Below are 13,722 nucleotides of genomic sequence, written 5' to 3'. Positions count from 1 at the left end.
AAGTTCGCATTTCAATATGTTTTGCTTTGTGTTCTCATTGCTAATGTTTTTTTGAGTTTGTAGATTAAATAGATGTTAAAAAGAGAGTTTTTTGAGAATGGGGGATTCAGGACAGAACTTGGCAACACAAGCTGTCATATTTCTGGCGCGGGAAAATCGTAAACAACACACAGGAGGAAATGCGTTAGCTTCAGTATGGGTTAGGGTAGTTATAACAGTACCATAGACTGTATAAACAAGGACAGTAAACATTAAACCCCTCCGTCTTTAACTTGTATTTAAGAAGAAGAAGAAGAAGAAGAAGAAGAAGAAGAAGAAGAAGAAGAAGAAGAAGAAGAAGAAGAAGAAGAAGAAGAAGAAGAAGAAGAAGAAGAAGAAGCTCACCATAGGCATTAAGAATCAGTAACCTTTCGCTGCTTCCACAACGCCGTGTTTATCGCAAATGGGTCGCCGTAGCTGAATATTTCCTGACATTACGCATGTGTGCATTCAACTAAAAGAAAACCCTGTAATTAAATCTGTATGGTAAGAAGGGTCGAATGGATCGATACAACGACGTGAAGCTTCTGCTCAAAAACTGGGAGCAGGGCTTTGTTACACAACATCAGAGGAAACCAAACAAGGTGATTTAAACGCAAAAAGCTAGAGTTAGCACAACACCACAGCAGACTTGTATTCATCTGTTTTGCACAGTAGTTGAATATTGTAGATCTCTTTCATTTACAGGAGGATATTGATCAAGCTCCAGAGGACACAAGGAGTGAGTACAAATCATCACATGCAACACAAAAATTAGATTAACTTTTAGGCCTTATATCTACTCCAACATTATGTTGTATAGTACGTATTTTTCATTTGACACTCTGATTCCAGATCTGTACAAAGAGTACCGCAGTTTGAAGCAAGCTAAGGAGAATAGCAGCAGTGATGCTTCACACCGCCAAGCTGATCAGTCAAAATCTACAGCTGAGGTCAACACACCCCAGAAGGTAAAAACTAATGTGTGGGATTAAATCAAATAAAACAAAGACAGACAGAAGTAACGGACAGATGACATGTTCAATACAGTCTATGGTTCAAACCAAGCCAGAAACCTTGGTGTAATCATAGACTCAGACCTTAATTTCAGCAGCCACATTAAGACAATTACAAAGTCAGCCTACTATCACCTTTAGAATATATCAAGGATTAAAGGACTTATGTCGCGGCAGGATGCAGAAAACTTGTCCATGCATTTATCTTTAGCAGACTAGACTACTGTAACGGGGTCTTTACAGGACTCCCTTAAAAGTCCATCAGACGGCTGCAGCTCATACAGAATGCTGCTGCTCGAGTGCTAACAAGGACCAAAAAAGTAGACCACATCACTCCAGTTCTTAGATCCCTACACTGGCTTCCTTTCTGTCAGAGAATAGACTTTAAAATCCTGCTGATGGTTTATAAAGCCCTGAATGGTTTAGGCCCAAAATACATTGCTGATCTGCTGCTACTTTATGAACCACCTCGACCTCTGAGGTCATCAGGTACTGGTCTGCTTTCAGTCCCTAGAGTCAGAACGAAACATGGTGAAGCAGCGTTTAGTCATTATGCACCACATATCTGGAACACACTCCCTGAAAGCTGTAGGTCCGCTCCAACTCTCACCTCTTCTAAATCAAAGATTAAGACTTTTTTATTTGCTACTGCCTTCCTATCTTAGCTCATTTTAACTCACTTTAAATGCAAATTTTAATTTTATTTTCAACATATTTCTAATTTTCCTTTCCTTTTCTATGTTTCACTATATTTGTCATTTTAATTGTGTTCTTTTATGCTTGTCTGAATGTTTCCAATGCTTTTAATGTTTTAATGTAAAGCACATTGAGTTGCCCTCGTGTATGAAATGCACTATACAAATAAAGTTGCCTTGCCTTGCCTTGCCTTACAAAGGAATCAGACTGTTGGGGTTCCCATCTGAACCGCAGTGCAATTGTTGCATCATCTCCCAGACTGACAGCTGAGGACAGAGACAGCCTGAAAGCTTCAGCCCAATATTATGGTCTGAAGCTTAAAAACAACTTGGCTACACTCGGAAAGGTGAGGTACACTCATCCAACTTTACATTCCTCTTGTGTCTGCCCTTCAATAACAGTGATTTCTTTGGTTTTTGTACTAATGTTGTGACTTTGCTGTTACAGGAGAGACCTGTCTCACTGAAGAAATCGGTCGTGGGTCGGTTGCCTCTGAATGCTTTGAAAGAAGGAGCAACGAGAGAGACGAACAGGCCTGCTTCTGCTGCTGCCACCAACAAGTCCACTCCCACTAGACTTAAATCCAATCCTTTCTCACCAAGGTAATCACATGGAGGTTTTTCAGGCCAGCTGTGTATAAAGATAGTTGATGACATGCACTGGAAGACAGTTACAATAATTATGCTTCTCTCATCTTTAAATTTTGAAGCCTGGTGGCCATTTTTCTTTCTTATTTCTTGAATGGCAACTTTTATTGATCTTGTATGAGTTCTCTGAGCTGTCCTTGTATCTGTGTCCCTATTCACAGAGGATTCAAGTCTTGCCTGGGGTCCCTGGCCTCACCTCCTGAACATCCAGCGCAGCCTGAAGATCAGCTTGAACCATTTGAACCTTTCAGAGAGCTTGATGTAGAGCCTGCAAATGGAGCCAGCAGTTGTATTAGTAATATTAGCAGCAAGAGTAGTACAAGCAAAGCTATTTGTTCACAAAGTCAGACTGTCTCGAGCTTCCCTCCCTCTCCAGCCAGATCTTCTGCCCTGTTGATGACATTATCTTCTCCACGCAGTGTAGGAGTGACAAGAGAAGATGCAGGAGCCGCAGTAGGAAAGTTAAATGAAAGTGTAGGAGCTGCAGGAGACACAAAAGAAACGTTTGAAGCTATTAAAACTCCACATGCAGGCATTGGTGCTGTAAATGGAATGAGAGGAAGTCCACAAGTCCTCAGAGGAGGCATGGGAGGGAAGCCCTCGCCTGCCAGCAGACTGGGTTTTGTTGACAGGAAGTGGTTAGAGAGGTGTCAGGTGTTTGGAGAGATGGGGGCTGAGGAGAGGCCTGGAGCGGGCAACCAAGAGATAAAGCAGGAGAAAAGAGGAGATAAAGAAAAGGGAGCCGAAACAGAAGGACAAATACAAGGAGAGGAGAGTGTTAGCAAAATGGAAATGCATGTAGAGGGAGACCGAGGAGAAGTAAGAGACTCGGGAAAGGAGGAAAAGATTAAGAGTATTAGTAGTGACCAAGCGTTATGTGAGAGTGTATCAAAAACATCTGAACATACAGGAAAAAGCAGAGGAGGGAAAGAAAAAGTAAAAAGAAAGCGAAGTGAGCAAGCAGAAGAAGGACTGACAACGCCTTTAACACCAGAAGATGACCCTGAGAGGGTTCAGAGAGCTAAAGGTAAGAAGAGAGGCACAAAAAGGCAGCGAGAGGGCGAGAACACCGAGGGAGAGACGAAAGAAGAGGGAGGAGTGAAGAAGAAGCGTAAGAATGGCAAAAAGAAAGAAGAAGGCTCTGATGTAAACCCAAGCCCAGGACCAGAGAGAGCAAAGAAAAGGAGAGCCAAGAAGAAAAGTGAGGAAGATGAAGTGACGGAGGAGGATAAAGAAACCAAGGCACCAAAAAAGGTAAGTCTGTTGAATTGAACTCTGATTACCTTGGTTTGAACTCTTTGCAGATTAGCTAAATTCACTGTCACTCCCATCAAGGCTCCTCAGGAGAACTTGTTAGGAGAAATAGAGGAAGAGTATGAAGCCAAGAGGATGCATCACAGGCAGCCTATCAAACCCAGGTATGTCTGAACATGACACTGGAATGCACAACTTTGTTTTTAAACTGCACAACTGTTTAAAAATGAGATCTTTGTTTGCACAGAAACACCAAAGGGATGGAGGGAAACTTTGTGAAGATCAATTTGAAGAAGAAATCTCATGTGAAAGGATACGCTCTGAGGGGTGTCGGTCTGCGTAAACAGGTACATGTTGAGTGCATTTGGAATTGCTTGTATTTATAGAAGTGGTGTTATGATAGAGGAATGAACACAATGATGTCAGGGTGGAAAAAAAAGCTTAAAACTTGATACTTTGGTTTGGAATATCACATAACAAGTACAAGTATCAGGGTGTGCAGTAATGTATTTGTTTCACTGTCATAAATCGTCTGTCTCTTTTAGTTGTACATGCAGAAGTTCCAGCTGAAAGGCGAGCGATTCGGTGGAGGTGGTGGATTTTTTGGCAGAGGAAGGGGAGGTGGATTCAGAGGTGGATTTAGAGGTGGATTCAACCGGCAGGGCGACACCTGCTACAAGTGTGGAGAGACCGGACACTGGGCCATGAACTGCAAGGGACGAGGTATTACAGAGTCAAGTGTATTCACAAATAAACAAAGGCATGTTCTGTTTGCTTGGTGAAGAAGTCAGGGACTGTAAATGTTTTTTCCAATTTCTTAAATTCATATTTCTTAGGCTTCAGCTCATCTATTGAAGTTTATTCATCACCTCAATATTTTTTTTTGGTGTCTTATGTGCAGAATCATTGTGGCCAATTTAACATAAAAGCCTATTTGTCTAAAAACAATAGGGCCACTCTGGTAGAGGTAGTCACTGATGTTTGGGGAGACTTTATCACACAAGACTTTAAATAAAACATCTGATTTATTTTTGTACTGACAAAACAAATTAACACCTCTTGACTATGGTTTCTAGCTCCTCCCCCTCCTGTTTCTGAAGACCCACCTGCTGAAGAGGAGCCTTTTGAACTGCCCACACTGGAGGAGGTTGCAAGAGCAACAGGGACGCTGAAACCTCAACCACTTGGTATATTTATGAAATAAATCCCAAAATATCATAAAGCTTCATCGATATGTATGAAAAGAAAGTCTGAAGAACTTTGGGCTGATTTAAACAACTTATTTAGATACAGCAGGTTCTATATTAGTTGCAGTATCACAGTTGTTTTGTCTTTGTACTGGAATGCATATGTCTTCTTGTGTCTCAGCTGCATCTCCAAGTGTCAAAGTGGAGCAGCCGTCCCAAGAATCGGATAATAACCAAAAAGACGAGGTCTTGCTGAACGTGATTCGTCCTGACTATGAGCGCCCGGCTCCTCCTCCATCGGTGGAGCCACTTTTCCAACCCAGAGAGGATGGGAAAGTTCAGGGTAAACACTAACATTATGTCCAGTATAATTAAGGACAGAACAAAAACACACACACTGTCTATTTGCTCAAACTCCTTCATTGTGTGTTTTGTTTAGAAACACCACCTGAGGTGTTCGCAGCTCTGAAAGATCTTGGATATCAGTCATTTAGAGCAGGACAGGAGGAAGCCATCATGAGGATCCTGTCTGGTATGTTTATAACAGAGGTATAGGAACACACACTGTACATGCTCACACATCTCACATGTTTAACCTCTTCCTGTCTGTCTGTCTATCTGTCTCTGTAGGTCTCTCTACCCTCGTCGTGCTCTCTACAGGAATGGGCAAATCATTGTGTTATCAGCTCCCGGCATACATGTACGCTCAGCGATCACAAAGCATCACTTTGGTTATTTCACCTCTAGTCTCACTCATGGATGACCAGGTGATCAACACACAACAAAAACAATGCACATGAATCATCGCTGATCCTTCCTGAATTGTACAAACAAACACAACTTGATACTTTAACTTTCCAACAATTTAACAACTTTTCTTGTGAATGTCCTATCTGTGTTTGTAGCTTTCCGGGCTGCCAGGCAAGCTGAAGGCAGCTTGTATCCACTCCAACATGACCATGAAACAGAGAGAAGCTGCAGTAGAGAAGGTAAAAGCTACAGCAGGAGTCTGTATGGTAGAAAGCAGAAACGGTACCTCACTATTGCAACCATCCTAAAATCTCACAGTTTCCAATCTTTTTTCCTCTCTATTTTGAGAGTATGGTTCTTCACTTAAAGGTACAGTGTATAGAAAGGGGAATGTTTAGCGATATCTAGGCTGAAATGCTCCCTTGTTCACTCCTTTCTGGTGGTGGAGCAACGGTGGCCTTTAAGGAACGGAAGATCCTTTTCCAAACAAAAAACATTTATTACTGCAATTTATATTCTGCACAACAACCACTCTCTTCTTTTTTATTTTCCAACCAGTGCATTTTGTGCAGCCTCTCACTGAATCCAAAAACATGTGTGTCACTAGTTTGTCCGTTCTGGGCTACTGTAGAAACATGGCGGTGCAAGACAACAGCCTCCATGGAAATGGGCTTTCTCCTATGTAGATTTAAAAGGCTCATTCTGATTAATATCTTTATATTCTGGTTTAATTTACACTGATTTAAACCAAATTGTTTATTCTATTTCCATCGAGTCTGTTTTGCTAAATGCTGCTTAATTCTGCACACTGCACCTTTAAAACAACATAGAAATTTAACTTAAGCTCAAACCTTCCTGTTAAGTTTTTTTTTTAGCTGACTGTGTTTCTTTTCTTCCTCTGCAGGTGAAGTCAGGCCAGGTGTGTGTGCTGCTCCTCTCTCCTGAGGCTCTGGTTGGTGGAGGTGGTTCTGGTTCAGGGTGTCTGCCCACTGCCCAGGAGCTCCCCCCTGTGGCCTTTGCCTGTATAGACGAGGCTCACTGTGTGTCAGAGTGGTCGCACAACTTCAGACCCTGCTACCTACGGCTCTGTAAGGTAAGCTTATGTTGATGGCCAATCAGACTCCCTTTCCATCTTAAGATCATTTTAGGGGAAATGATAGCTTCACATTCGGCAGTAATCTTTTAAGAAAGAATGCGAACAAATGTTGAATGTTTTCCTACTTCTCTCTTAAACAGACTACAGACAATCACTCATAAACATCCTTGATGTACTGTAAACACAATCACTAACAAATGCGTCATGCATGTGTGCATTCAGGTCCTAAGGGAGCGTTTGGGAGTGAAGTGTCTACTGGGACTGACGGCAACGGCCACACTGTCCACCGCTCTGGATATCGCCAAACATCTGGAAATCTCTGATCGAGAAGGCGTCGCTGTGCGGTCTGCAGCGGTGCCTCATAACCTGGTTCTGTCTGTGTCCACGGACAGAGAGAAGGATCAGGTGTGAGGAGTAGTTAATGCCAAGTCTTAATTTTACTAGTCCTTTCTGATCCTCAGTAGATTTAATGGTTTGTTGCAGCATTTACAGCTGTTTTTGCAGACTTGTACTGAGCGCTACACCTATTTGAATTTCTAAACTAAAGCCTTTTATGTTTCAGGCTTTAGTGTCCTTGTTGAAAGGTGATCGCTTCGGTTGTCTGGACTCCATCATTGTCTACTGCACCCGACGTGAGGAGACAACTCGCTTGGCAGCGCTGCTCAGGACTTGCCTGCAGGGGGTGCTGTTGAAAGAAAACAAATTCAACAGCAGCAGTGAGACACAACACAACCCGATGGGGCAGAAGAAGAAAGATCTTGGTAAGAGTGGAAAAAATCACAGTTTTGATTGATTCTAAAACAAATCAAGGGAGGTGGAGTTAGACGGACTTGACAGATTTAACAGGGTTCCCAAGCGTCCTGGAAAAACTGGAAAACCTGGAAAACAGTTGACCAATTTTCCAGTACTGCAAAACACCTGGAAAATGGGAGAAAAAGTCAAATGTCCTGGAAAATCACAGATTGTCCTGGAAAATTTTTCCAACATGACTGCGTGCGACCTGACAAGGTTAAAAAAAACACATCCCCATTCAACATGTGTGGCCATTTTTGTCATTCAGATCTATTTAGGTCAATTTATGCACTGATTATTATTATCATTTATTTATTTCAGTAAAGATTCCAGATTCCTTTGCTGGCTCTTTTGTTTTTTACTTAGCTAATTTTCTAATTTTTGAGAAAAGAAAAAGCTGAGATGAGAGTTACCCATCATTGTTACTTGGTTGCACTAATGAAGTGCTGTACATCTGTGGTTGCATTATTCTATAATCAATTTGCCATCATTTTTAAGCATGTAAGAGATGATTTCATGGATAGCCATAGACTGCACGTCTTCAATGTAGACTTCCACTGAGAGGAACATATTAGACTATTTAGGAACTAAATTAGGAACTCAATTTAGACTGTCATACCAGCTTGATCATCACTGAAAATGTCCTGGAAATGTCCTGGAAAATGATCTCTGGAAAAGAGTGGGAACCCTGTTTAAACAAGAACATAATCTGAAAAGTTGTGTCAGATATTTCAAAAGATAGATTTTTTTACTCTTTGTCTTCATTTCCCCTTGTTTGCACATTCAGCCAGAAAAAAGATCCGTAAACCTCTGAAATGGCAGGCGGAGTCCTACCACGCAGGCCTGTCGGCATCAGAGCGCCGTCGTGTGCAGAACAACTTCATGTGCGGGGAGCTCAGAATCGTGGTGGCCACTGTGGCGTTCGGCATGGGCCTAGATAAATCAGACGTCCGTGGGATCGTTCACTACAACATGCCGAAGGTGGGTGCTGTAGTGCAATTTGTGTGAAGACAAAACTTCTTGAGCCTTTTTATTACAGTGATTGACACATTTCTACGTCTTAAAGCTGATGCAGATTCTAAATGATGCTTCAGACAGATCCTGTTTTATCCCAAACACAAGATCACAACAAAACCTCAAATTCTGTGCTAAAAATAGGGCTCAAGTCTGAACCTTTAGTGTTTGATGTTTCATGATTGTTGAATGTTTTTCCAGAGCTTTGAAAGCTATGTTCAGGAGATTGGAAGAGCAGGAAGAGATGGAAATCCAGCTCACTGTCACCTCTTTCTGGACCCTGAGGTAAGACTGAATCTGCCAATCTTTAGGATTTAAGTTTCTTCATTAAATCTTTCTGTCTCTCTGCTCCGTAGGTGCTTATAATGTGTCACAATAATTCTACAACATGTAAGAAATTAACTAATCAACATCTGTCCTTGCTAGGACCAGGATCTTGGACTCTTGACCCCCTTTCTCCTCTTGCTCGACTCTTTCCTTGTCGTATCTTTTCCTCACTACACAGTATAATGTGTGTAATATGTTGTGTGCGCCTCTGTAGGGTGGAGATCTCCATGAGCTGCGACGTCATATCTATGCAGACACAGTGGACTACTACACGGTCAAGAAACTGGTGCAGAAGGTTTTCCCTCCTTGTAAATGTAAACAGATACACCAGAGACAACAGGAACTTGTGACGGTAACTTTACATTCATGGTTGTGTGTGTTTGCTCTAAATACTGTTTCAACAAACAGTGTAGAAACAACAGTAATGAAAATAAACTTTCCACTGCATGCAAACTATCTTTATGTGAAGGACATTGAAGACTCAGAGCTGATGGAATTGATGGACGTGTGTGATCAGGAGAGCAGCATGAATGCTACTGTTCAGCAGGAGATGGAAAGTACAGAGACACCACCAGCAGTGTCCACAGCACCCAATAAAACACAGTTAACAGTGGAGCAGGTAAGAGGCATTGAAAACTGAGGTGTATAAACCACATTTGATTGACATTTTTGGTTTACTTAAAGCTGGGGTTGGTAGTCTTGGAAAACTAGCATGAATTTGAATGTAGCATGTCTTCAGGACTCCGTCTACCCCCTCCCCACCTTCCGCTCGGAGCTCCTCCAAAACGACACCCCCGCTCACATGCACGAGCGCCACTGATTCATGACCATATGATCGTGACTGATTCAAAACCGGTCCTCACCATAGTGAAAGTTAAAAACACAAACAAACATGGCTGCTGTTAGTACTCACAACTGTCATGATAGCATTATCCAGTTGTACTGGTGACATGATATCAGGAGAGAAGTTATAATACATATAATACTGTAACAGCTCTACTGTTTGTTAAACGTTTTCAGTGTAGATGTTCTTAATTCCTACAGTGTTGACGGTCAGTGAAGGCATCAGGAGAGAGATAAGAGGAGAAGTTTTTCATCCATTCAAAAATTGATTGTTGCTTTGTTGGTTGTCGTGATCACGGCCGACAGTGACCGGTTATTAAAGATCAACGTGTTCACGAATCGGCTCGTCATCCCTACAGCGTCCGGACGGACGCTACAGTACATCTACCTTTTCTGTAGGACTTACTAAATATCATTCATTCTTTTGCTTGTCAGAGCCCCCGTGGTGAGAGCTTTTTAGACTCTGATCCGGACTACAGTCCTGAGCAAAGCACCTCATCTGGTCAGAGGGGACAGGCCCGAAGTTGAGCGAGAGGGGCAGTAAATAGAGGCAGGGGAAGCAGAGGCAGGGGACGGGGACTCGGAGTACACGCCGGGGAAATGTACGCGCAGGAGGCGGGCAGAACGGCAGGACGGGATTTGATTGGTTTAAAACTTTGGGACCCAAAAACGGTGATTGGTTGGTGTTTTCCCAGGTTTACTCTGGCTGTAGATAGCAGCTTTTTTTTGCTCTTTTTTAGGAACACATTATGTATTGATTGCCATCAGGACATAAAGATCATTTTAACCAGTAAGACAAAAAGTGTATCTAAATCTGACTACCAACCCCAGCTTTAAGTGAGGACATATTTTTGAAAAGTTAAAAAACACAATATGAAACTAGAATTTAGATAAAACGAGTCCTCGTCTGATGTGACCCTGTTTCATCTTCAAGGAAAAATCGGATACTGACATAACAGAGGGGCCCCATCTTGAAGACAAGGAAGAAGGCAAGGAAGAAGGCAAGGAAGAAGGCAAGGAAGAAGGCAAGGAAGAAGGCAAGGAAGAAGGCAAGGAAGAAGGCAAGGAAGAAGGCAAGGAAGAAGGCAAGGAAGAAGGCAAGGAAGAAGGCAAGGAAGAAGACAAGGAAGAGGTGGTAGAGGAGGAGGCAGTTAAACCTGAGGAAGCTGGCAGTTCCACAAAGCACAAGGATGTAGAGGTGAAAGGAGAAGGCGATTGGCTGAGAGAGCAGGAAGATGAAAGCAGTGACTGGCCTGAAGAACGAGTGTGTCACACGCACGAGAGAGCGATTCCAATCCAAGATACTGTTGAAGCTCTGGACATCACAGAGGAAGGTACGAAGGAGCGCAGAAATGTGAATGCTGATCTGGTCTCCAACACTTACATATGAGAAACGGGACAAAGAAAAGAAAAGATAAACTCACAATAAAACTGTACTGTATTTTTGTGTCTCTCAGGTGTAGAAACGCTTCTCTGCTATCTGGAGCTGCATCCTCAGCGCTTTGTCGAACTCCTTCACCCCACGCTGTCTGTGTGTAAAATCAGCTGTTACGAGGGACCAAGACAGCTGCAGAAAATCACTAAAATGTATATAACACCCGTCAATGTTAAGGATACCTTTGTGTGCATGATGTACCGCTCAAATTACGTCAGATTCTTGTAATTGTTTTAATCATGTTCTCGGCCCCTCAGTTGCCCTCCCATGGCCGTGGTGTTGGCCAGAATGCGGATGGCGGGTGAGCGAGTGGAGTCATGTGATCAGCTTGAGTTTGATGTCGTTGAGGTGGCCGACACGATGGGATGGCAGCTTCCTCTCGTGAAGAGAGGACTCAGACAGCTCCAGTGGAGCACCAGCAGAGGTGTGTGTCTGCATCTCTCTTACCAGTAAATCATTGTGTTAAATCGTAGTCCGTGTGCCTGAATGCGTCATTGTAAGGTCATTTTTCTGTGCTGCATCATAGCAAGACGCTTAAAGAAAGTAAGCACAGTATTTATGAATGAGTTATAACTGTCTGTTGTGTTTCAGGTGGTGGACGCAGCGGAGTCCAGGTTGAGTTCTCCTCTGTGTCTTTCTACTTTCGCTCCTATGGCGACCTCAGTGATGAGGAGTGGGACAGAGTGTGTCAGTTCCTCCACAACCGAGTGCAGAACCAAGAGAGGACGCAACTCTACCAGCTGTCTGCCTGCTTCAAGGCTTTTAAAAGGTAACGATACAAGAGTCACAGGTCCACCTCTTTCGAGGACTGTAGCACCCCTATGTGAGGTGGTACAGTCCTAAGACCTGCTCATAAAGGTCACTACCCACTAGCTAGCCCGTGAAAAGCCTTCATCACCTGTGGAGACTTGAAAAAAGAGAATATATTACATAAAATCATCATAAAAACGTGTCTGAGCATCCTTTGAAGAACCAGTCAGGACTTCATGCCTAAACTGACAGGTGATAAGTGTGTTTGTTCCTTAAATATGCTGCTGACAGACTGTCTCCTTCCTGTCTGTATACATTCCTCTGTGTCTGTGTCTTGTGCTATAGTGTTGCATACAACAGTGTCTTGTCCTGTGTCGATGACCTGGACGAGAGTCGCAGTCTCCAGCTGAAAAACCTTCTCTCTGAGTACTTTGATAAGAGACGGGATAGAAGCCAGATGCTTGCACCAGTGGACATCGAGGAGCTTGACAAATATAAAGTAAAGCACAAAAAATACTTACCAAGACTTTTAATTCAATTTGATGCTTGGATATTGTTTTTTTTTATTTGAATGTTTTTGTGTGTTTATAGTTGTTGGACTGGGAGAATCAGATAAGAGCTGACATTAGGAGTTTTCTCTCCAACCGGAGTGATGAGAAGTTCTCTGGGAGAGCTGTTGCCAGAATCCTGCACGGCATAAGTGAGAGCACAACACAGAATCTTTCTACATCATCACATCTACATACAGAATACTTAAGAGTGCTCAGGAAGTATTTAGATTGTTTTCAAAATAAAAGGAAGGATAAAACACTATGTAGTTATTTACAAGTAAAAGTCGTGTTTAAATTTTAATCTAGGAAACGACTTATAAATAAGAAACAATAAATTGAATGCAAATTGATTCAATGAGAAAAAAGCTATTTAAACTCCTGAAATGTGTGTCAAATGTTGTGCCAATGACCTATAGCTTAAGGAGAAACTTAAACTGGCTGCTCTTTCTTAAACATTCAAATTAGTTTAAAAAAACAAGCTGAAAGTTCTCACATTTAAGACAAACTTAAAAATGCTCTCTGTTAAATGGCCCGAAAGTGAAAATAGAAGGTGCAAATCGACTCTCTGTCAATGCATCTATGGACTCATGGTTTTTGCTGTGAAGCTGTTAGAAATATGTAAGCTCAAAGAGAAGTACGATCATCTCAGAGCCCAGAATGTCCTCTAGAGGGTGCTGAAGGATCATTGAATGAACTGTAATTTTTCTCTCTGAGGCAGGGCCCAGAAAAGCACATTTCACTAACAATCCTTGCCAATTTTGGAAATTGTACTTGTTTCATATTTTGTGCAGAACAGAATGTCCATTCCCAGTTATATTTTACTAACAGAAGCTCTTAATCAGATTCTTCCCCCATTTTTTGAAGAAGTCTGTTTTTTTTTTGTTTTTTTTATCATCGTTATGAAGGACACGGCTGGATAAAAACATGTCCAGGGCTTTACTTTTTAAGTAACACAACTTTCAAATTTAAGCACAAAGTCTCATCATTAGCTGCTGACCAACTTGTGTGCTTCATAAAAAAGCTGAAAGCCTTCTCTGTGTTGCAGGCAGTCCTTGTTTTCCTGCTCAAGTGTATGGCAGAGACAGACGCTACTGGAGGAAGTACATCCAGTTTGACTTCAACCAGCTGATCAGACTGGCCACTCAGGAGATCATTCGCTTCAAGTGAAGGATCTGACTCTTTTTCTTCAACACAAGCTTTGAGGAGATTTTATTCCTCAAATCACTTCATGATGTCAGATTATTTAATCTGTGATGTTTTCTACATCGTAAAGTCTTTAGATGTAAAAAGTTTAAATATTAGTTTGTTTTGTTGGCTGATTAAATAAAATATTTCTATTTTTCTAA

General features: G+C 42.0%; 1 protein-coding gene across 1 annotated transcript; it reads left to right on the top strand.

The window, feature by feature from the left end:
- On the top strand, positions 1-13,722 carry recql4 (RecQ helicase-like 4). The gene is made up of 28 exons (XM_034705131.1): positions 1-623; positions 727-760; positions 874-989; positions 1,930-2,076; positions 2,178-2,332; positions 2,539-3,631; positions 3,713-3,795; positions 3,879-3,978; positions 4,177-4,354; positions 4,708-4,818; positions 5,000-5,161; positions 5,258-5,350; positions 5,449-5,585; positions 5,724-5,807; positions 6,473-6,661; positions 6,887-7,069; positions 7,227-7,425; positions 8,244-8,437; positions 8,672-8,755; positions 9,012-9,149; positions 9,267-9,416; positions 10,575-10,974; positions 11,098-11,227; positions 11,333-11,499; positions 11,667-11,844; positions 12,171-12,324; positions 12,417-12,525; positions 13,422-13,722. Exons 1-28 carry the CDS (start codon positions 540-542, stop codon positions 13,541-13,543), a joined length of 4,974 nt encoding a protein of 1,657 aa, XP_034561022.1. The 5' UTR covers positions 1-539; the 3' UTR covers positions 13,544-13,722.

This window comes from Notolabrus celidotus, chromosome 16, assembly GCF_009762535.1.
Source record: "Notolabrus celidotus isolate fNotCel1 chromosome 16, fNotCel1.pri, whole genome shotgun sequence".
NCBI classification, from domain to species: Eukaryota; Metazoa; Chordata; class Actinopteri; order Labriformes; family Labridae; genus Notolabrus; species Notolabrus celidotus.
This window is presented reverse-complemented; position numbering and strand designations above follow the sequence as displayed.

Bases quoted from the DNA above. Each gene is read 5' to 3' on its own strand.
- recql4 (XM_034705131.1), top strand. From the start codon at position 540: ATGGATCGATACAACGACGTGAAGCTTCTGCTCAAAAACTGGGAGCAG. The intron at 3,979-4,176 runs GTACATGTTGAG...TGTCTCTTTTAG, and splicing joins GTGTCGGTCTGCGTAAACAG to TTGTACATGCAGAAGTTCCA. The intron at 11,500-11,666 runs GTGTGTGTCTGC...GTTGTGTTTCAG, and splicing joins CCAGTGGAGCACCAGCAGAG to GTGGTGGACGCAGCGGAGTC.